Genomic DNA, 24,975 nt, shown 5'->3' with positions numbered 1-24,975 from the left:
AGGTGGCGCAACGTTTTTTTGTTTAGACGTCGTCGAGTGTTTATTTACCCAGGTTACCGAGAAGTCGGAGCAAATTTACAAATTAGCCATTTCATCAATAACATTTTCAGCAACTACGCTGCCCATTTCTCGTCACATTTTAATTCAGATTACATGTACTGTTTAGCTGAAATATGAATTGTAAAAACTTTACAAGCAATGGCGGTCAAAGGATTCTGTTTGTCCTGCCATCAAGGCAACCCCACCCCCACCCCTGACGCAAGCGGTTCTTAATACTGACCAATCACAGCCATGAGCTACGTGTCTCCGTAGCTACGACAGATAGGTAGAAAATTCAAGAAGTGCACGTCAAGCTCTCCGAGGCTCTCCGAGGGCTGACGGAGAGCTCGTAGAGGGCGTTCCACGGAGACGAGGGCTTTCCCAGGTGTCCGTTTTCGAAAAACGCAGAAGCATATATCGGCCTTTTCACTTCTTAGAAATAATGGGTCTGATCAGATCATAGGTGGTGCTACAAACCTTACCTCAAAGTTGTCACTTTCAAAATGGTAGCATTTCGACCCAATCGGGCCGAAATGTCAGAACGTTTAGGTAACAGGGTAGTCGCACTGCTCATCAGTCACTTACACTAGAGCTTTACCCACACCAGACCTCTAACTCGCAAGCGTGACTACTAACCAGCTACACCTCCAAAAAGCTAGCTTTTCACTGGCTTGGGTAGACTGTACAGTGTTTCCACAGATTAAAAAGCTATTTGTGGTGGGGCGTGGGGCGGTTGTTTTGTTTCAGACCAGGGGGGGGGTTCAAAATAATTTCTTTGTTCATAATTTGTTACACAGAACTTTATTATATTACATATTAATCCCAAATGATTCACACTTTTACAAAATCAACAACAAACAAATAATTTCTGCATATGCAGGGGCCTGTTCGTCGTAAGGGTTGAAGCTAAGTTAATCAATTGTCCCTTTAGCCCGTTAACATTAGCGAGCTAACTGAGAACCGCAATTATTGGTTCATCAACGGCTTATCCGCATCCAAATCATGTGGTTAATTTCAATCAGGCTAAACTCATCAGGGCAAGTGCACATGCACGTCCTACTTCAAAGTGCAGGAAAGGTCGATCACCAAAACCGTGATTTTCTAACGGAAAAGAGGAAAGACAGATTGCAGAAAAGACGAAAGAGAGAGAGGTGATATTCTCGCCATCCGAGCAAACTATTATAATGAGTTTCTACGAAGACAATAAGCATATTATCATGGCTAAGTCAAACACCGGCACCGCTGCCAGAACAAGACAGGCAGCTTGGCAAAAAATTGCCGATAAGCTAAATGCATATTTTGGTAAAATGTATAGGCTCATCTTAAGTGCCTTATTACCCCAATCAATCAGATCACATTTCTTAAAATGTGCCTGCTGGCAGTAGGCTTAATGGAAATTAATCATTGAATGAGATCTTGCTAGCAAAAATAATGATATCAACTCTTTCAGAATAAGTATAAAAACAAGGCCAAAGAGTATCTAATTGATACGAATTCATAGACACTTATGAGAATATATGCCTGTGTAGGCCTACTGAAAGAGCTTATATCATGTACTATATATGTGTATGCATGTAAGCCTATGTGTAAATCCCTCTTTGATTTCATTGTGTAGTGGCCATCTAAAAACTTATACCTCTTAGATGTATAACCACCGCGCCAGCAGTAACAGATAGCTCAACGCACCTGTAAATGTTGGTTCACAGTCCAAGTTTGGCGTCTGATGTGTCTAAAGTTGATGTGGGCATGAGTTTGTGTGTGTAAGTGTATGTTTGTGTAAGTGAGTGTATATTTGCGTGTGGTTGAAAAACTATATCGCTCTGCTGGCTCTCTTAACAACTCAAATACTAACTCCAATTGTTCCCCTGAAACAAAGTCTCACACAGGGCTTTTTAGGCACCTTCCCCCTGGGCGGAGCAACAGATACTTATTACTCAATTAATCAATTAAACAATCATACCAAATAAGGTACACAGTCTGGGTCAGGACAAGAAAAAAGGGGGTTTGGCTCCAACACATTGACTGGGACATGGCCAGGGAATATGATGAATTGATTCATCAACTGGTTAAGCGCCAATAGCCTACACTTTACTTACAGCAACGCATGCTGCGGCTTTGCCAATGTTTTCTGCATCGCCTATACTGTATAAAAATGTACCTGACGCAAAAAACCTCAAGGCTATGCAGAGTGTCTGAAGCACAGTAAAAGTTTCAAGTAGCTTCATTGTCCATTTCTTCAAATGTCCAGACATAACAAGGAATCAATATGACATTTCCCACTCTCCCGCTCTAAAATATAGCGTTACATATTCACATACAGCAACATGAACTCATAAAGCATAAAGCTTGCTGCGGCGTGTGATATTTGCAATGTACGGCGCGAGAAGTTCTTGCAAATAAATGAGTCCTTGTCGGCTGAATCGATATCGCTCAAACAAGAACTCATCCGTGTGAAATAAAGGATCTTGGCGATTGCGAAGAACTCTATGGGTATGGAAAGCTAATTGAAGTAGAATATATCTCCTTGGTCAACTGGGTCTCTCAAATAGGGAGCTGCCAATTATTTTCCGGGGGTGTGGCAAGCTTATCCAGCTACACTTACATTGGCCTGCTCTGGAGCAGGTTAGTGGTAATTGATATGTCACTATGGTGATTTATCGAAAGTTGCTTCCACAAACCAAAAAGAGGGGCGTTTTTTTTTTTTTCTTAGCCTGAAAATTTGCTTGCTAAACCGCTTAGCGAGCTACGACAAATACCCCCCAGGTAGCAACGCTAGTGCTAAATAACTATTTAACTGGTCGGCTCCATGGGAAATGCCAGGTAAGTAGCTAGCTCCTGAGACTTCTCACCAAAAGAACAAATGGGAACCTTCGATAAAGACATGTTTGTAAGTACCTAGCGAAAAGTAGCCTCAATTTTCCTAGATCTTTAGCTATGGCACTAATGCTGAAGGCTCACTGATATAGCTGTCGGTCTTACTACAACGGCGTAGGTATGCATCGCTGCTGACGTTGTGACTGTGTACGTATGTGAAAAGATGCGTGAGTGACAGAGGAGAGCAGGGAAAGGAAATGCAACTGAACGAATACACTGCGTGTTTTAACCTAAATAGTTAGGAAAATAATTATTACGATACTCAATATGTGGCAGCCGTTGATAGATAGCTAGGTACCTAAAACAGCAAGACAGCTGCAGAAATGCCACAGACAAAGGCCAGGGTAATAACTTGTAGCTAGCTATGTTTCCAGGCTGTGATATCAACACCCTGTATAATGATGATCATAATTCCTGTTGAGCAATCGATTCCATTCAATATTCGAATGATTGGAGTAGATCAGAGCAAGGCGTATAGCCGGTCACATCACATGATCCCCTAGTCTTCGGAACAGGAATGTTGTTATTGACACATAATGATCATTCCACATTGGCGGAAATCCCGGAGGGGATGGGGGGGACGAAACACCCCCAATCCTTGGCAAAATACGATTTGTCCCCCCCAACATACATTACAACATAGGTAATGTGTTACAGCACTACTTTTGGTGTCCCCATTCAAAAAATGCTCTTGATAACATTTCATGTAATTGCCCCCCCTTAAAGTATATGAGATTTTTGCCCCTGCATTTCTAGTAAATTTGTTAGGCCTATATTAGCCAGTTTTCCAGAAATACATTTCAAGCTTATTTACGTTTTTGGGGGCATTTTTCAATTTGCAGAGTGAGAACGTTGTTAGATATAGGATAGGACCATTTTAACACAGGATTGCCCAATTTCGGGTTGCTGGAAAGCACTCCTCCCTGAGTTACCCTCGTGCTCTTGGGGAACTTTAATGCTCATGTGGGCAACGACAGTGAGACCTGGAGGGGCATGATTGGGAGGAACGGCCCTCCTGCAGTGATGCAGGCTCTGCATCGGTCCGTCGTGGTGAATAACGAGCTGAGTCGAAGCTCTCTATTTACCAGTCGATCTACGTTCCTACCCTCACCCATGGTCACAAACTGTGGGTAGTGACCAAAAGAACGAGATTGCGAATACAAGCGGCCAAAATGAGTTTTCTCCGCAGGGTGTCCGGGCTCTCCCTTAAAGATAGGGTGAGAAGCTTGGTCATCCGGGAAGGGCTCAGAGTAGAACCGCTGCTCCTCCGCGTCAAGAGGAGCCAATTGAGGTGGCTATGGCATCTGATCAGGATGCCTCCTGGACGCCTCCCTGGTGTGGTGTTCTGGGCACGTCCCACTGAGAAGAGGTCCCGAGGAAGACCCAGGACACGCTGGAGGGACTATGTCTCTCGGCTGGCCTGGGAACACCTCGGGGTCCCCCAGGAAGAGCTAGTGGAAGTGGCCGGGGAGAGGGAAGTCTGGGCCTCCCTGCTTAGGTTGCTGCCCCCGCAACCCGACCCCCGGACAAGCGGCAGATGACGACAACGAAATATCAGTTGTACAATTTCAGTAACAAAACAGACCCATCGGCAACCAACGCAAGAACACCTCACAATTTCCCCAGAAATTGGACCCTCTCTAGTTTTGTATATATTTGTGAGATACATATTTGTGTGTCTCTACAATGCCAATTTAAAAATTGTCCTCAGTTTTCAAGTGGATTCCATAATTGCTGCTTGCAGCTATATTTGTTGCTGTCTTTGTTCAAATGTTGATATTGTTAAAAGATACCATGACATGCTGTTTTTGGATGCTTTTATATAGGCCTTAGTGGTCCCCAAATACTGTATCTGAAGTCTCTTTCCCGAAATTCAGACTTGGTGCAGAACTACAGCCACTACGAGCAGTCCCACATTGAGCTTTACTCAGAACGTGCCATTTCTGTGTCTGTAGCTTTAAATGCTATGAGGAAGAAAGAGGTGGGGCTAACTGCCATGCTTCGGTCGTTTGCAAGCCATGATGTCTCTCGGGGAAAAACCAATATTGCGCTTACACGGTCGTAGCTCATTTTCTCATTGGTGGGCCAAATTCTCTGTGTGGGCAAAGCAGAGAAAGGGGAGGTACCCTTCCCTCTTATGGCAACATAAAGAGAAGATTTTCAAAACTGTGCGTTTGAGCTTTAATTTTCTCAAAGGCGGAGAAGAATACCAAGGGCTTACACCTATAAACATTTCCAGCCATTGCGGGACCAAAGGCAGGCTAGGAGAACTCATATTCATGTTAAATAACCTCTTAAGTGACATTTTCATGTGTAGGGCTGTTTTGGCAGCCCCTTTGTCACTGGTCACCCAGACATTCGTCTGGGACAGTTGTTGATTTGCATGAATGCTAAAATGACAATCACACCTTAATGACACACCTCTAGAGATGAAGAGGTTGAAGAGGAAGGTAGACAGAGGAAGACTCTTAAAAGTTGTGTTCTTGTAAATATCGTTCTAATCAGCTTTTAATGTCATGTTTGATATGCTTTTGTTTCTTATTTTATGTATTACATTCTAGTATTAATTGGGGACCATTGTTATCTCACATATATATTTATTATTATTGTTTATTTTCGCGCCCCTGAGGCTCAGTCAATATTTGGACAACATAGACAAAGTCGATGTCAAAAGGTTCGTCTTGGTCACGATTGCGTTGGTTCTATTGGGATTTATGTCCCGTTGCTCGGTTTAGGTTTTAATTGAGTTTTTGTGGCAAAAGTGAAGCTAACAGTGGCTAACTTGCTAGCCACAGTCACTGACGCTACTGACGTCACTAACGTCATGAAATTTTGCGTTTAGTTTAGCAGCTCGTTTACTTCTGGGAGATAGCTAGGCTAACTGCTTTACTGCAAGGGAGCTGCAGAAACGCCACAAGCAAAGAGGCCAGGGTGATAACTATTTACTCATTTTATTTTGTGACATGAAACACAATTGTGAAGTGTACAATATAAGCTGATATTAGGAAATAGTTACATCTACTTTCGGAAACAGTAGTCTACTATTTCACTGAAGCATTAGCATCATGACATTAGCCTCTGTAGCCCTGGCAACACATACTACAGCGGTCTATGATGCATCTGTTTTCAATCGTTAAAATAAACATTCCTCACAAATACATTTTCGTTGTAGGATTTATTATGACATTAGATTACAAGCAAGTGAAATTATAATTACCTGTGGTTTCAAACCAGTGTAGCTCACTGCAATGCTGTAGCCTAGTCTTCTAGCTAACAAAACCATCTCCATAGCTGTTTACAGTACTAGTAGGAAGTCAAACGGCGGCACATGTTCGGCACTACCCTTACTTAAATCAAAAGTCTTTCAAAAGGTGAAACTATCTGACTAGTGACTACTAACCTGAACTCCATTGCCACAGCCTAAACTTCAATCTGTTCATGAAAATAATTCATTTCAGCCTAGACCGTACAACGGAAGTAACGTTAAATTGAATTCAACCAACGCAATCGCTACCAATACAGTCTAGTAGTAGTTGTAGCCTACAATTTACCGGGGCAACTTCACCACATAGCAGGGCTGTATCGCATTTTGCCTTGTTACTGACAATGACCGCTACCACTGATATTTTTATGAATTAGTTATTTTCCCCTAAATAAATGTCAAGCTTATTTACGTTTTTGGGGGCATATTTTCAGTTAGCAGATGATACTATTTGAATTGCGATTCCATCTGAGATAGCTAGCTACTGCTGGTAACGTCTTTGTTAAAATACATTTCAAAGGGCAGGGCTCTACATTAACATTTTTTGGCACTGGCCCCACCGGGCCAGTGGGTTTGAAACTTACTGGCCCCAAGACCATTTTTACTGGCCCCCCCTCAAAGTTGTAATTTATCATTGTTACAACAAAACCAAAGACTTATAAGTTGTGTTATTCTGTTAACATGTTTAACCATTTATTAAACACATCCTGGATATAAAAAGAACAAAAATGAAATCACATTTCTAGTGATAATAAAAAGGTAATAGTCAGCAAAACAATTGACTTTTAACCTCAAACGTGACGTGCTCTCTTCTCTGCTGACAGCCATCTCACTGCACAACTGAAACCTCTGGTCCCTCAATGCTAATATATAAAAGCTTCCATAACATTTCACCAGTATGATACTAAGTACCCAAGTCTACACCATTCTTCCGCTGCAGTTCAATAGCCTGGGGGAACGAGGCGAACGGCTGGCCCGTCTTAATTGCGTGATATGCCGTTGTTATAAGTCGTGCAATAAAACGATGGGCATCTACATTGAAATTCCTGACCAGCATAGTCAACGGCCTGGTCGTTGGATTGTCAACCATCCGCTTAGCTGTCACGCAAACCAGGTGCTGTCTGCTGCTGCTAGCATGGCTGGTCAGGTATTGTTTTCGAAAATTGTCGATCTCTCTGTAAAATGTAAAAATATAAAAAATAATATGTAAAAAATACACTTTTGTCTGCTTTAGACGGGAACATACAACAAACGACACAGTGCATCTTCGTTCCATAAAAAAAGTTGCTTCAGTTTGAGCTCCTAGCTCTACTTTGCTGCCATCTTCACTTTATTGTCTCGCGCCAGTCTTGCGCCAGTTGTTATCAAGATTAGAGAATTACAATTTGACAACCACTCGTCACTCCTCAACTCTTGATTTGCCAACTGTGCGCCCCACGAGCTGCAAAGTTATTTATGCATTTAGCAGATAGCAAAACATATGAACGATGTTAACTTTTACAATGCACATTTTTTTTTCAATCAATAATATGCAGTGGCCCGATCGGGCCAGTGAGTTGCTAGTTTGACTTTCCCGACGTTACTTTTTACTGGCCCCGGGCATTCGTTATTGTTGAGCCCTGCAAAGGGGGTTCTTTATTAATGAATGAATGCAATATGAGTAGGCTAAATGCCTGAAAATATCACGAGAATTGAAAAACATACAATTACGTTTAAATCATAGAGATTAGGTCAATTTTTACACCGGTCTGCCAAATGTATTCGTTTTGATTCAACTATGAGGTTGCTGATCACCATTCCCTCTTGCAGGGGAAATGAGAAGACAACTATTTCATTCTACTCTTCACTCTTAGTATTTTGAGTTGTAAATGAGCAGAAATATGCTTTTAAATCTATGTAATCTTATATAGAGATAATATATAATATACAGAAATATCAGTTGTAAAATGTAATTTAAATACAGACCCTTGCAACCAACGCAAGCAAGCACACCCTACAATTTCCCCAGAAATTGTACCCTCTCTAGTTTTAATACTGTAACATGTACATGTACAGGGTTTACAGAGTTTGTGCCTGCAGCAGACCAACATGTGTAAAACATATTCCCTTGTCTTGCAAGGGCACCACTTGGTCTACTGCAGCCTTGCTTAATGATCCAATTTGAATTTGTATGCGTTAGACAACTTTTCAGTCATATGACCGGTGTCCGGTCCTTTAAACGTTGTATATGTTCATTTGATTTATTTGATGTTTAGTTTTTCGTCTGTTGTATGTGTTATTTTCTTCTTATTCATTTCTGTATTACCTTTTCTTTTGCTTGTCACTCTGCTGCTAAATCGTTCACATTTTCCCGCTTGTGGATCAATAAAGTGTTATCTTATCTTACACACACCAAAACACCAGAGGCGCTGACCTTCATGCTTTGTGATAATACTACTGGTTACTGATCAGCTGTATATGGTGCATGACAATCAGTAACTTTAGGACAAGCATAGTAACTGTGTGTGGTCTATGTTCCAGAGATAGAACGTGGGAGTTGTGGAGACCCGGGAGTGCCTGCTTACGGAAAAAGAACTGGGGTCAGGTTTCTCCATGGCGATACATTGACGTTTGAGTGCCAAGCGGCCTTCGAGTTGGTGGGGGAGAGGAGTATCTCCTGCCAGCAGAACAACCAGTGGTCCGGCAACAAGCCCTCCTGTGTCTGTAAGACCCATGGCTAAATAGGAACTGGAAAACAGATTTATAGTGTCTGACAAACCATGTGGATGTGTGTCCATTTGTAAATGTTAATGTAGATGTGCTTGTGAGTATGGTTGCCTGTGTGTCATAATGAATTTGAATGTAATTTGTCAATTTAAAAAAACAACAACTAAAAAGTGTGTTTGTGTCCCCCTCAGTTTCCTGCTTCTTCAACTTCACGGCACCGTCAGGCACCATCCTTTCCCCTAACTACCCAGAAGAGTATGGCAACAACATGAACTGTGTGTGGCTCATCATCTCGGAGCCGGGCAGCAGGATCCACCTGCTCTTCAGCGACTTTGAGCTGGAGCCACAGTTTGACTACCTGATTGTCAAGGATGACGGGTTGACAGAGACCACCACCTTTGGGACATTCTCCGGTAAAGACGTCCCATCTCAGATTGCCAGTAATGGACACATCATGAGGCTGGAGTTTCAGTCGGACCACTCCAATACTGGAAAGGGATTTAACATCACGTATACAAGTAAAGTATAGTCTCTTATTAGACTACCATTACTGTATTACCAGATGCAAATGAACAAATTAAGTGAAGTGAATGAAGAATGATCTTTTATGCTCTTGACCAAAAGGCCTTTGAGTTATGTCTTCTCTTAATTCCACTTAATATTCAGAAAAGGACATATGACAAATGAAAACATGATCAAGCTTTTTTTCTTCCCAATACAAGTGTTTAAAGGGGTGATTGACTGGGTTTTGGGGGTATTTCACACTGTTCCTTAAGGCAGGGGTGTCCAAATCCGGTCCTGCATGTTTTAGATGTTTCCCTGATCCAGCTCACCTGATTCGAATGAATGGTCGTTATAACAACCCATTTAATTGAATCAGGTGTGTTGCCTTCAGGTGTCCAAATAGGGTATGTAACATTGGTTGGGCTGAAAATGGTCTGGGTGCTGTTCTATGCCCTCTTAGCCTGGCTGCCAGACCAACTTCTCCCGCCCACAAAAAAATGTGTTCGGGAAGTTGGGTCTGGAGGGTCTCGTATTGGGGACAACTAAAGAAAACCCAGAATCTGGACGGACCAATGAAATTGCCAGGGCGGGCTTTATACGATGAAGGACAGATGATCAACAGTAACGTAATCAACAACGTCACGAAAGAGCCCTTGGGTTGAATTCGTTTTCAACAAACAACATAATACGTTGCTCTGATTGGTTGTAGGTCTATCCAATTGAGCGTAGAGGCATTTGTTTTACGAGTTCGGTTGAAACACACTCCGTACTCAAAGCCCAACGGAGAGTTTTCAGACTCATATTCTGACTAGAATTATGAGTATGACAACGTCAGGCTAATGCCCTCTGGTAATTCCTCTGAAATGTTCCCAGGAAAAAACGCTAGGTGTTCTCCTTTTATGGTATGCTCATTAATATTTTGAAAAGATGTACGCTGATTGGTTGGTCTTCAATGAGTGAAGCTGCGGAGCAGAAACGCAACATGGCCAACAGCACTCACTGAAACACCAAAGGTGGAGACGGAGACTTGAACTAAAAACGTGCAAATAAATCTATTGTGTCTACACAACACTGTTTTCAACAGATTGACTAAATATCATTTGAAATGATTACGTAAATTGTTTCCACTTCTGTTGTCGACGCAAACAGGATTGCCTTAGGTGGGTAACAGCCAATGTTCCCTCTAATTATTTTTCGCACTGAGCATTTAGAAATCTGTCTGAGCGCAAACCTCAGTACTCTGAGCAAGGTTTGCAGAGAACTCTGCTAGCTTCTTCGTAGCTAAATATATCAGAAAGCTTCATCAGCCTACCTGGACCATCGCTTGTGTCCGTCAAGTCATTTGTGTTTAAATGTCAAATTGCTCCTTTTTTGAGGCGCCTGTAGCAAGGGCGTAGGTTTGGTCTCAGCTTTGGTAGGGACACTTTTTTATAAATAGGTAATTGGTTCAGGTTTTATAGAGCTGTACTAGGCCTACATAATCTGTACTGGACTTCTGAGAAATGAAATTTGATATGATGCATACATTTGGGCATCCCTATTTATAGCACCTTTTACTATCTACAAGTATAAGAGTGAATGATAACATTCATGGGTAACATTGTCTAAACATCCCTTATAAAACTGCAATTTAATGCAGTATTTACCAAAATGGACAATTCAACTTCTCACCTGAACCCCTGATGCTGATTCATCACCAACCTGCTCTACATCTGTATCTTCAGGGCGCTGTTTTTCCTGCACAGTAATTCATCAATTTAATACAGACGCTAACCATGCTTAGCTGACTGCTGACAATGGTCGAGATTACAGGGATAGGCATATTACTGTCCAAGGGACCATTTCATATAGGCCTACTTATTACCAGTTAATGTCACTTTTGAGTTGCTAGCCTGCTGGTACTAGGCTAAACTAGCACGGTCCCATTATGTGGGTAGGTTAGCTTTATCCTTCTGGCATCAACAAGACAAGCTGCTGCTAACACACTGGTCGAAAGATTGCAGACGTTAGGGATAGATTGAATACAAGCAAAAGTTACATGCTCCACTACACTAACAACTTTCAAAACATGTTTCCATTGTAGAATGGGTGTCGATGTAAGGCCAGCAGGTTTGCACTGTGTGTGTAGTTTTCCTATTAAGTTAGCTGACGAACAACGACCTTCTTGCTAGCTTTTTACTCTGGGTGGTGAAAAAAACTTTCCTATCTATAAATACGGTGGCCCACGGGTGCACACCACAGCGACATTAGTGAAGCAAACAAAAGTTGAAAACACAACAACATTAACACACAACACAACGACATTAACAAAAACTAAACATTTATAAAAATGCTACATTTCAAAAACAATCTACTACTTACAACACAACAGCATTGGTTCACACCACCAACATCAGCCGAGAACACCGCAACATTAGCCGAGAACACAACAGCATTAGCCGAGAACACCGCAGCATTAGCCGAGAACATTGCAGCATTAGCCTATAGAGGACTAAAAGTGCCAAAATGAATTAAATAAATACACCATTAAATAATTACTTAAATGTGTCTTTAACTAATTAAAATAGATATTAAATACATAAATGTGTTTTTAAATGTTTCATGAATTAATTAAATACCAATTCATTTAATGTTTTTATATATAATTATTTCACTATGTAAGTATTTCATGCTACATTTCATGCTACATTTCACAATGAGTTGTGTTGCAGTGCTTCATTAATTGTGTTATCTGTCAAACTCGCCCATCAAAGTCAGTGGGGTGGGGCTAGCACGAATCTAGTCTGATCCATTACTTTGATCTGAAGTAGAGTGCCTGGATAGTGACAATGGAGGATCTCCGTCAACTTTCTAGGGAGTTGGTGAGAGACATTTTAGATTTAGCATAGGATGTAGAAGCAGGATCTGCTGACCCAGAGTGTGAAGCCAGTAAAAGGTATCTTCTGTGATGGAGCGGCAGGTATCGGCTGTGACTGTGCTGCCGGAGGATTTCTGGTCAGAGCTTCCTCTATCAAATGTGCTGCTTCTCTAAGCAGCTCCGGATAAGTTTTCGCCATTTCATCCTGCACCTCAAATGGCATGGGGGCTAGCAGGATCGAGTCTTCTCCTTGTATATAATGACGTAGAACTTGATATCACATTTTTGTAATGATGAAGATAGGTTATGATTTAATGGTGTATCTGATTTAAAATGAAACTTTATCCATATTTTTAGTATATTCTATATTACTGGAAAACCATATGTTAAGCTGTTGACTGATTATTATTAATACTACAAATCGGCAGAAAATATTAAAGGTGACATGACATGCTGTTTTTGGATGCTTTTATATAGGCCTTAGTGGTCCCCTAATACTGTATCTGAAGTCTCTTTCCCTAAATTCAGCCATGGTGCAGAATTATAGCCACTACAAGTAGTCCCACAATCAGCTTTCCTCAGAACGCGCTGTTTCTGTGTCTGTAGCTTTAAATGCTAATGAGGAGGAGAGGGGCGGCAATATGCGCTAATGTTTACAACGGATGTATCGCAATGGCTCGTAGCCCCCGTTGCTGTAAGATGCATCAAATTTAGCCATTCTCTTCTGATCACCCTGGTTTGCAGAGGTGCACACTCATTCATTTCAATGTGGAGAAAGGCGGATATCGCGAGCCATAACACCAACAGCATAACGGTTATCCAAATAACAAAGATGTGTACAACACTGGCGTTACAGGGTTTGTACGTTAGCAACAGTAACTCAGCTGTTAGCTGCAGAGCTAATGTTACAGCCACATTCTAAGGGTAGGTAACAATGTACAGTAAAGCAACACAATTATATAGCGTTAGTTAACTTACTTGTCCAAGTTTTGTAGCTTGACCAAGGAGATTTAGTAATGATCCAGAATTTAATTTCAGCAAGGCCAGCTTTGTGTTGGCTCAAGTTGAGGAAACAGTAGTGGCTGAAATGTTTGGCACAGACATGCAAAACTTTGGGAAGTTGTGTCGGCGCATTTCCAGCGAAAATAAAATTGAGATATTGGTTGTGCAGAGGCTTGGGTGAAGGAATTAAATAAAGATTTGAGCTTGCATTTGTACATCCAAGCACTGAGCAACTGTTGTGCTTCGTTTGTTTGCTCGCCATGATGTCTCTCCAGGAAAAACCGATATCGCACTTGCCCTTGCACGGTGGTACTGTAGCTCAGTTTCTAACGGCCGGGCCAGATGATCTGGGCGGGCAAAGCAGAGAGAGGAGAGGTAACCTTTCTCGTATCTACGTCACTTGGAGGAGATTTTCAAACAGAGCGTTTGAGCCTTCATTTTGTCAAAGGCAGAGAAGAACACCCAGGGCTTTGTTTAGACCTATCGAAAATTCTAGCCACTGGGGGACCAAAGGCAGGCTAGGGGAACTCATATTAATGTTAAATAACCTCATAAAATGAAGTTTTCATGTCATGTCACCTTTAAGCCCAAAGTGTAAAGATCTGGATATTAGGGGCTGAGGAATGCGGGAAAGAAAAACACTTGAAGATATGCATTTACTTTCACAGGCACGAGGCCCCAACTATAAATCAAGTTGCACGTTTGAGACCCTGCGCCCACACACTCATGCCTGTAACTGCAGAGTTCAGGGACAGTACCATTAGCCGTAAATTGGGAGAATTGTCATAGGGGCCAGTGCCACTAGTCGTAAATTGGGAGAATTGTCGTTGTATTAGGAAAACACCTGTAATCTGAAACCCCAGGACAATAATGTGAGGGTGCATAATGTAATGTATCTGTGACCAACTGTATTGTACCAATAGCAGAAAATGACACAAATAATAGGCAGAAAATACAGTATAAAAGGGACTGTCCGGAGAGAAACGGACAGTCTGCTCTTTGGAGCTTACTCACTGTTTTACCCTGTGTTGGAATAAACCTTTGCATCAGATTCTGAGTTCCAGTGCGTCTGTTTTGGACTTAGTTTATTTTTCATCTGTTGGGACTTAGAATAATTTTGACTTGTTGGGACTTAGCCTGATTTTTGACGGGTCAACACTTAGAATGATTTTCAACCTTTGGACTTTTTGACTTGTTCGGACGTAGTATTTTCTTCACTTCGAGACTTATTTATTTTCACTATACACGGGAACTTATAAAATGATCCACAACCCTAACCCTTTCCTGCCGGACCATTCAAATATGGGAAATACAATTCCCATGGTTCCCGCCTTAATATCTTTGCTGTCCAATCACCGATTGTATTTCTGAAAACTGCCAGATACTCATGACAACTTATGCTCAAAGCACATATCATTGTAGCCTGGCTCTGCCCTCCTCGGTGGTCTGGAGAAGGATTTGGTGTAAACTTGAAATGCAGCGTTTCTGCAAATGTTGTTTTGTGCTAATGCTGCGGTGTTCTCGGCTAATGCTGTTGTGTTCTCGGCTAATGTTGCAGAGTTCTTGGCTAATGCTGCGGTGTTCTCGGCTAATTCTGTTGTGTTCTTTGCTGATGTTGATGGTGTGAACCAATGTGTTGTAAGTAGTAGATTGTTTTTGAAATGTAGCTTTTTTATAAATGTTTCGTTTTTGTTAAAGGGGCGATTGATTGCAAAACCGATTTTACCTTGTCATAGTTGAATAACGACAGTTTGGTGGGTAAAATGAACATGCAGTGAATATCAAAGTCCATTGACACCTCTTTCCTATGCAAATCTCAAAAAGAAAAAATGTGCCTGTAAAATGCTAGCTTTTCAACAAAGCCACCCGTGTGATGTAGGACGGGGGACCGCCCTTTTTGGCTCTGGTCTGTATCTTTGTCACGCCCCAAAATTTACATCCAGACCAGCCCGAGGTAGCGTTTATCTCCGATACCAGTTTAGCTGCGCGCTGCTCTGTGTAGGCAACTTATAAGGAATTACAAAGAACAACGTTTTGAATTATAACAAGGATATTGAAAATGGACCACGGTTGTATATGCTGTGTTCCAGGCTGTACAGGGAAGGCTAACACTCACAGTCTTCCAAAGGAGCCAAACATTCGACAGGCATAGCTGCTGTTGTCTATGAGAAGATCCCGGCAAAGTTCGACACTCAATCATTCATTTGCTCTGAACATTTCACCCAAGACAGTTTTGACAACTTTGGACAATTTCAAGCAGGATTTGCTAGGAAGCTGAACCTTGAAAGAGGTGCTGTTCCGACCGTACGCTCACTGCAACCGCAAGCTATAAGGACAGTATGATGTTGTGCTAACAGTTATTAGCAATGCTAACGTTTCCTGTATATGGCATACCAGGTAGAATGCTAAATACGTTTCTACTAGTACTGTCAAACGATTAAAATATTTAATCGCGATTAATCGCATTAATGTCATAGTTAACTCGCGATTAATCACAATTAATCGCACATTTTTATCTATTCTAAATGTCCCTGATTTCTTTTTGTCCCAATCTTTTTTCAAATTTTAATGCTCTTATCAACATAGAAAAGTGGTTCGGATTGCTTTGTGCAACTATTTTTTTTATTGAAAACAACATTGCAATCGCCTGGCTTTGACGAGGAGGCAGAGAATTCGCATCAGCTGTGTGCTTGGCCATCAAGTGGTATTTCAGACTGGACGTGCTGCGATGATAGCTCAGTTTACAACGACAAAACACACAGATCACTGGTCTTGTCAATAGAACCATTTGGCAACTTTTTAAAAGCAAACTTTCCATTCAGAATCTTATTGGCATCCATTTCGGCATCTCGCGCTCGTCATCCACTCAAAACGTAACGTTAGCCTACTACCAGAGAATGTCTAATATCCGTAAACGGGCTCTGCTACTACTCTTTAGCCAGCTCGCAAGCCAAACGAGTGTTTGGCGTGCCTGTTGTTTTGTTTCCGGTCTAGCTAGATCCAGTGTGGTGTTGTAGTTTTTCTAAGTCGGTAGTTGTTGCAACAGCATGTGAAAAAAACTACAAAGTTTGCTAGGCCAAAAAGAGCGTTAATCGCGCGATAAAATAATTGACGCCGTTAATTTGGGTTTGCATTAACGCCGTTAATAACGCGTTAAACTGACAGCACTAGTTTCTACACACATCAAATGACTCCAGCCAGACTAGCTATAGTTGGCATTAGAAGGGAAGTTTCCGAAAAAATAGCCAGAAACGAACAGCAGTCTGGCTTATTGCTAACGCCTGTCTAGATAATCTATTTGAAAGAACTGGAGAAAGGCAGGTGCTATATACAGGATATGTTAGCATTGCTAGTAACTGTTATTAGTAACACCTAGACTGTAGGCATGTAAACAAGTTTAGCTTGCTAACGCAAGAGCATAGGTAGATTGTGTGATAATTAAGCCTAGTTCATTGGCAATGGGGCTAACGTTGATTCAAGTTCCTGACTGTGTTTCATTCAAATAAATAACCTGTGTAATGTAAATCTACAATTCACGATGCATGTTTGTCCAGGTCTTTGTCATGTTATTTTTCAGCAAGATATCTAGAGCTAGCTAGCTAACTGAAGCCGAGTAGAATCAGGATATGGTTTGGTTGCTAAGCTGTAACGTTCTACCCACCCAAGTCAATCCAGTTTGCTTCAACAACAGAAGTGGAAACAAGTAATGTTATCATTTCAAATTATATGTAGTCAATCTGTTGAAAACAGTGTTGTGTAGACACAATAGATGTATTTGCGCGTTTTTATTTAAAGTCTCCAACTTCGGTGTTTCAGCGAGTGCTGCTGTTGGCCGTGTTGCGTTTTTGCTCCCCAGCTTCACATGTTGAAAACCAACCAATCAGTGCGCAGCTTATCTAAATATTAATGAGCATACAGTAAAAGGAGAAAAGCTAGTGTTTTTTCCCGGGAACATTTCAGAGGATCTATCAGGGGGCATAGAACAGCACCCGGGCCATTTTCAACCCAACCAATGTTACATACCGTATTCGGAGAGCTTAAGGGACAGTGTGAAATACCCCAAAAACCCAGTCAATCGCCCCTTTAATGTCGTTGTGTTGGGTGTTAATGTTGTTGTGTTTTCAACTTTTGTTTGCTTCGCTAATGTTGCTGTGGTGTGCACCCGTGGGCCACCGTAATAAAGCACACAAGGGTCAAAAATATCAATGCTGAGACCAAAGGAAACACTAATCAGGCTTTATAGACCAATTATCACCCTACGTCACACAACTGTCAAGCAGGCTCAACTGCGCATGTCGGTTGCAAAAGACGAACCTCTCCCCAGTCTATTACTCTGGAGTGTCATTCAGGTCATGATATATCTCTGGCCACTGGGTTGCAGGGCTTGATATTAACTTTTTGAGGCTCTTGGCCTTTGGACAAATACATTTACGTTCACTTGTCTATGCACAAAAGTCACTTGACCCCGATACCCTTAAATAGCCTGACCAAGTGATCGGGCAAAACTACCCTGGCTAACGGAGTTTGCGAATGACGAATGAAACAGGCTCGGTCAAAGAAATTCGAGATTCTGGCTATCTTCATCAAACTCGTATCTACATTAGGCAGTCCTCCCTGACGTTTCTGTTGAAGAATGGAGTGAAATACAACATTGTGCACACTGCCAGTGAGCGAGTCTGACTGAGGCTAACGTCAAAACAGTGTAACTGGGATGTAGTCTCACTCAGATTGCCAGTTTAAACACATCTGAAAAATAATCGAACCAGCTGACTAAAAGCAGAATTCCCATATCTCTTGAAAACTGCCCTGCTCGACTTTTTAAATTTAAAAAAGTTGACTGTAAAAGTGTAAAATTATGAACTTCGTGACATGACGTGAAGACATGGTTGCCGCTCAACTATGCGGTCTGTAGGCCTACCGGGCGACATTCTCACTCAAATTTCAAGACTTTCGTGACCCAAATCAAAATTCTGATGCAACAGATCATTTGGTAATCACTTTCTCTCTTTAAGGCATGTCCTCCTCAACGTTTTTTGGTCTTTTAAAATCAAACTATTTGTATTATCCGTGTGGTCCTTTTGCCATTTAAAATGCTATCCTTTCCCGGTTTTCTGCAGCCACATTGCGCGCGCATCCCGATTGTTTACAAACAAATAATTGGTCTATTATTTCCTGGTGTACTGATTGCCAGCTCTCTTTCTTCAAGTCACGATTCACAGAGTTTTTCTGTATCTGCCTGCCACTTCAGCCATCGTCTTGTCTCGCAGGATCAAGGGCGCATTGGTTAACTTGGAAATGTATTTTTCACCTTTCTGGGCAACGAATATAGTAAAGATAATAATACAAATGAGTTTAGCAAATATATGTGCAAAATATTTTTTTCGAAAATTAAAAAAATATTGGTGGCAATTGTATCTTTCCCAAACTTTGGTTGTGACTAGTCCCTATGGACCCTACGCAAACCCACGCTCTTCGCCTGTAAAGGTAACGTTTCAGATTTTCATTGCCAGTCAAAGCTTGAGCAGAGCGCCAGGGTCGTTGTTTTATTAAAAGCTTGCGTCTAGAATGACATTGAAATGTATGAAGTGGGCTTCGCCGCATTTCGCCGATCAACTGAACATTTATTGGTTTAATAAAATAATTTTATTTAAAAAAATACAGATCTAGTGCGCGGGTCCTTCAACTAGCTTAGAGGGAACGCTGGTAACAGCACAAGCCTACATCAGTACAGCTTAGCGGTCCGTGTATTTTGCGGCCAATGGATTTTTGTTTAAAAATTAGAAAACCAAAATCGGGAAACAAGCTTTTCCTCGATTACCATTTAGAAATAGGAAAACAAAAACGGAAAACGAAAAAACGACCCGTTATCTGATTTGATGTGCTTAAACATGGAAATTGGGAAGTAATATAGTGTGTGGAAATCTTCTTTCTCAATTTTGCGTAGATTTTTGTGTTGTGACCCGGAAGTTGCTCCCACGAGCTTGACAGTCACATATTCAGGATGTCAGTAGAGGGCGCATAGGAGAGCAGATGAACGATAAAATTGCTCGCAGAGCAATAGAGCCTCAATGCAAAATCTCTGGATATTCTGACTAGAATTATGAGTAGGACAATGTCAGGCTAACACGGACCCTTAGCAAACAAACTATCGTGATTCAACTCAGCTTCAGCTGCTCTAGCTATCTTGCTGAAAAATTGATCTGGACAAACATGCATCTTTTACATGACAACACAGGTTATTTATTTGAATGAAACAGTTAGGAAAATGAAATAACGTTAGCCCCATGGCTAATAATAACTAGGCTAAATCATCACACATTCTAGCTACTGTATCTATGCTCTTGCGTTAGCAAGCTAAACATGCCTATAGTCGAGGTGTTTTCACTATCTAGCTGTTCTTGCCTTCCTTGCGAATCAGTGTAAATAAAAAGGAGATAAGCTACAGTCTAGTTAACATTAACTGCACAGGGATCTTTTTCATAGACGAACATCACACACTAGCCCGTCGAGCGTTTGGTTCCTTAGGAAGACTCTGAAAAGTGTTAGCATTCCCTCTACAGCCTGGAACTAGTGATGTTATGCTCGATACCATGCTCACAAAGCGGTATCGACCTTTCGCAACAATTGGTGCCGACACAAATGTGTCGAGCATGTCTTCAAAAGGGCAAAAACTACGTGATCAGAGTCGAAGTGTCTAAGTGACGTCTGAAGCAGCTGAGAAACGCCATTTTATTCAAACGCTTAAAAAGACATCAGAAATCACTAATATTTGTTGGTAATAGAGAGGAGACAGGCCTATTTACAGACGCTATAAAATACATTCATTGACAGAGCCAGAGATACAGATAGATTGCCAGAGCTAGATACAGATATGAGATAGTAAGCTTTACACAAGGACATAGCCTACATCTTTCTATAGTTTTACCAGCCTTCAAATGTGGCCATCCCTTTCCCGGTTACAAAAGCATGTTCCAAAACCTTAACCGCTAGCAACATTATCATATAATTATGTATTAATTTAACATATACTTCCACTATAACAGGCTGAGCTGATGCGATCTACCTATATCTGAGTGAGGGGCTGCGCTCTAACCACGGGGCCATACTCAATTACACTTTTCCCTGTAATTAATGTTATAATAATCTAAAAATAAATGTTATAAACGTAAAGTACCAAAGACGTTACGTTGTTTATAATATAACAAGATATATGATAACATATTTATGATACTTGCAAATCGAAACATTTGTCACATAACCTTTATTTATCAAGTTGTCACTGACGATTGTGAGACTGACGTCCCGAGGACTTGACGTCACTTGATTCCTCCCATCGCTCGATACAGTCGCCATACCATAAACTGACCAGCAGATGTCCCTATGGAGAAGATGTATCAAACGCTTCGAAAAAGCGATACTTTTTCGAGACAATTGTGTCAAATAGCTTGTTGCTTCGGAAAACTTTGTTTCCGCCATCACTACCTGGAACACTGGTTTTGCCACCGTAGTCCATTTTCAATATGCTAGAAAAACGTTCTTCTTTGGTTTTCTGTGGAAGTACAGAGCAGCGCGCCGCTAGCTAAAAAAGTGTCAGAGACCTATGCGACCTCCGTTTATGTTCCTGGACCAGAAAACCGAGATGGGTAAGGCTGCAGCCTGCAGCCTCCAGTCTCATGCCCTCCCGTCTCATGCCTTCCCGTCTCATGCCCAAGCTGTAAATTCAGAGGGTCAAAAATACTAAATCGCGAATTATTTTACGGATGGAGTTAAAGTTTAATTTGTGAGCACGTTTGTTGCAATAAATTGAAAAACTTTTTATCAATAGGCCTATATTATTTGCGGATTTCTGGATGTTATTGTTTTGTCCATGATGTTAAGGTATATTTGATGAAACCTGCGATGTCCTTCATTTAAAACTGCATCAGCGTTTTATGTTGACATTTGTTAGCGAATATTAGCTAACCTTACCTAGAGCAATTTATGGTTGCAGACTTTGATGGTTTCTTTTTGTGATTTTCCTTAAGGTACACATCAGTGTCTTTTAAAAAAAAGAACACACCGCAGGTGACAAAATGCACGGTGTGCTGTTATATTAGCCCTAACCCTAACCCTCGACCTCTGCTATGACTCCTGGCCTTAAGCTAATCCTAACCACAACCGTCGTTGTGACGCCTAAACTCAACCGGGCCTCCCAGGCTGCAGCCGTAGAATGTATTTTAGTTTGTAGTCTAGCTAAAACGTACACCAAAGTAGGAAGTAGAAATAGCGGACCAGACAAGCTTTTATTTTGAAAAGTAGAGGCATGAGACGGGAGGGCATGAGATGGGAGGGCAGGAGGCTGCAGGCTGCAGCCATACACTCTTTTGAGAAAACCAGAGGGCGGAATGTTGGGGCGTGACAAAGTTGATGCTGTAGCTACGTCAGTGTTTCCCAACCTTTTTTGAGCCGCGGCACATTTTTTACGATGACATAATCCTGGGGCACACCACCAACCAAAATGACACGAAATGAAACTAACACAGTGTTTAGGGTTGCCAACCGTCCCGATTTGTCCGGGACATCCCGATTTATGGGTGATTTTGATTTGTCCCATCCGGGACAGCTCCAGTCCCGCATTTGGGGTTGAGGAAGTTGGCAACCCTACTACACACAGTACATATTAGATTAGTTTACCTTTATTATAATATATATATAGTTAATAATATAGTTTTTTAATGTTTTTATACTTAGTGGGAAACCTGGTGTGACGGGTATGTAATAGCTGTAGCCACGCTCCGTCACGACAATTGGCCCTTTAAACCCCTGGGAATTTTCTACCTTTGTATTAACATTTTAATGCATATTTTAATGCAAATTATGTTTTCTGTGGGCCTTCAGACATTTTCAAACTGTAAACAAGAGATTAAAGATACAACATATCCGGAGGGCTGCTTTACACCTGGGAGGTAATCAGGACACAGACCAGGGGTCTCATTTATAAAACTGTGCATAGGATTCTTACTAAAAGTGTACGTATGCCCAAAAGCCTAAAATAGCGTTCGCACACAAAAATTCAGATTTATAAAACCGTGCGTACGCACACCTGTACACAATGTTCCCTTTATAAATCACAGATTACCCACAAGTGTGCGTACGTGAATCAGCATTGTACCCCGCCCTGAACACGCCCATTTTTAACCATAAATAGTCAATGCAAAGCACCTCATGAATGCTAATCCAGTATCTCATCATGACCCTGGCATACAATTGTTCTTTACGGTGAATCATAGTGCATGACAACTTCTCAGACACTGTTAGCCTATTGGTGGAGCCCGAAAACTCCGAAAATGTGGTGGCCGGAAGATCACCAATTCACAAAAAACGGTGCCGTCAACTGTGCCAGTGATACTGCAAGTCAAGATACAATTTGAAAACAAAAGCGTTTTGTTATGAACAGTAATCTATTAAAGTCTGGACTGATAACGAGGACGTAGAGTGTACCGTTTGCACGGGAGCTTAACGACTGTATTTCCAGACTGTATTTATCTCCTGAACTCCCTTAGTGGACAATCTGATGGTGAGGAAGCGCTGATTTTTAAAAAAATATTTGAGTTGGATTGTACAAGGTGTTTATGGAACAAGAATCACTCAGTACAAGCACAAATAACACTGCTGGATGTAATCTTCATGATAAACATGAAATTGAATGGAAAAAACGTGTGCGAGGAAAACAAAACATATAAATATTACGAGTAATGTTCTTCACACATTCAATTTCTGCAGTCTGACTACAGTATGGTCATCTGCGTCGCCAATTCTAACTGTTTTCAAAATGTGCGTAGGCCTACGGGAGGGTCAGAGTTTCCGTCAAGTTTCTTTTTATAAATCACAACTTTTGCATGGAAAGTGGCATACGCACATTTTCAGCCCCGTTTTGTGCGTACGCAAACTTTATAAATGAGACCCCAGATCTCTCTTTCTCCATCTTTACTTTTTGGTGTTTTAAAGAAAAAGTAAAAAGCGGAGCGGGGGTCTCCCTCCATCCTTGTTTCTCAAATTGAGCCTCTAGCCGGCAGCAGAGGTCCACAGACACTCGGGCTTCTAGTAAAGGCATAGACAGGCCCACCACAGTGGTGGGCGAATTACGGGATGTTAATGGATTTATGTTGTGGACACCCTGAGCTGAAATTAGGTCTGAGTATTGGCTGTCCCCAACTCCTGCAAATATCCTGTGGTAACACATTTACCTCTCTCACTCTCTGTCTCTGTCTGTCTGTCTCTGCCTGGTATTATTTTCTCTTTCTACCTCCTCTCCTATCTCTCCACTCACTTCACACTCTATTCACTGTATCCTCTCTCTCCTTTCCTTTCTGTGGAAGCTCTTCTATCTACCTTATGCTGCATGAAGGCTTTGATATAGAATACCATCCAATACAATCCAGTCATTTTAGGGATGCAGAGAGCTGTCATGAATGAGGTTGTGTGTGTATTTCCCTGCAGCATTTGGTCAGAATGAGTGCCACGACCCTGGCATCCCAGTGAACGGGCAACGCATCGGTGAGCATTTCCTTCTGGGCAGCTCAGTGGTTTTCAGCTGTGACGAGGGCTTCATCAAGACGCAGGGCTCTGAGGTCATCACCTGTATCATTCTGGATGGCAACGTGGTATGGAGCGCTACCGTGCCCCGCTGTGAAGGTAAGCAACGGAACACACTCATGCTTGCACCATGCACACACATACACAGTCTTAGTGAAAAGGTATTTGTGTATCTCTGTGTGTGTGTCAGCTCCCTGTGGAGGCCACTTAACAGCTCCTACAGGTGTTCTACTGTCTCCTGGCTGGCCTGGCTACTACAAAGACTCCCTAAGCTGTGAATGGGTGATCGAGGCCAGGAGAAACCACGCTGTGAAGATCTCCTTCGACCGGTAAGCCTCAACTCAATCAGATACATTTCTCGGTAACACTTTAGAATAATGGTCCGTTGTTGTACCTATGCAGGAACTAATAGGTAGCACTACATTAACACAGAATTTAATTATATTAACTAATATGGACCCCTCCATGAGTCACCACCTTACCGCGGTGGAGGGGTTTGCGTGTCCTAGTGATCCTGGAAGCTATGTTGTCGGGGGCTTTATGCCCCTGGTAGGGTCTCCCAAGGCAAACAGGTTCCAGGTGAAAGACCAGACAAAGCGTGGCTCAAAAAACCAACCATGAAGGTTCTCAGTTGCCCCTGCCCGGAAGCGGGTCACCGGGGCCCCCCCCTGGAGCCAGGCCCGGGGGTGGGGCTCGATGGCGAGCGCCTGGTGGCCGGGCCTTTTCCCATGGGGCCCGGTCGGGCACAGCCCGAAGAGACAACGTGGGACCCTCTTCCAGTGGGCTCACCATCCGCAGGAGGGGTCATGGGGGTCGGGTGCAGTGTGAGACGGGCGGCGGCCGAAGGCGGGGGCCTTGGCGGTCCGATCCTCGGCTGCAGAAGCTAGCTTTAGGGACGTGGAACGTCACCTCGCTGGCGAGAAAGGAGCCTGAGCTGGTGCGCGAGGTAGAGAGTTTCCGGCTAGATATAGTCGGCCTCGCCTCGACGCACAGCACGGGCTCCGGAACCAGTCTCCTTGAGAGGGGCTGGACTCTCTTCCACTCTGGAGTTGCCCTTGGTGAGAGGCGTCGAGCTGGGGTGGGAATACTTGTTTCCCCTCGGTTCGGTGCCTGTACATTGGGGTTCACCCCGGTGGATGAGAGGGTAGCCTCCCTC

General features: G+C 42.3%; 1 protein-coding gene across 1 annotated transcript in view; it reads left to right on the top strand.

Moving 5' to 3' along the window:
- The first annotated feature begins 8,639 nt into the window (after positions 1–8,639).
- csmd1b (CUB and Sushi multiple domains 1b) overlaps positions 8,640–24,975 on the top strand; it is a 390,765-nt gene continuing 374,429 nt past the window's right edge. Inside the window, exons 1-5 of the mRNA XM_084709424.1 lie at positions 8,640–8,649; positions 8,696–8,878; positions 9,073–9,399; positions 23,724–23,918; positions 24,010–24,148. Coding sequence (XP_084565550.1) covers positions 8,640–8,649; positions 8,696–8,878; positions 9,073–9,399; positions 23,724–23,918; positions 24,010–24,148 — 854 coding nt within the window. The remainder of the gene's footprint in view (positions 8,650–8,695; positions 8,879–9,072; positions 9,400–23,723; positions 23,919–24,009; positions 24,149–24,975) is intronic.

This window comes from Hypomesus nipponensis, chromosome 11, assembly GCF_054491055.1.
Source record: "Hypomesus nipponensis isolate SF chromosome 11, ASM5449105v1, whole genome shotgun sequence".
Lineage (NCBI taxonomy): Eukaryota > Metazoa > Chordata > Actinopteri > Osmeriformes > Osmeridae > Hypomesus > Hypomesus nipponensis.
Note: the sequence above shows the minus strand (reverse complement) of the source record. Positions and strands in the feature narration are given on the sequence as shown.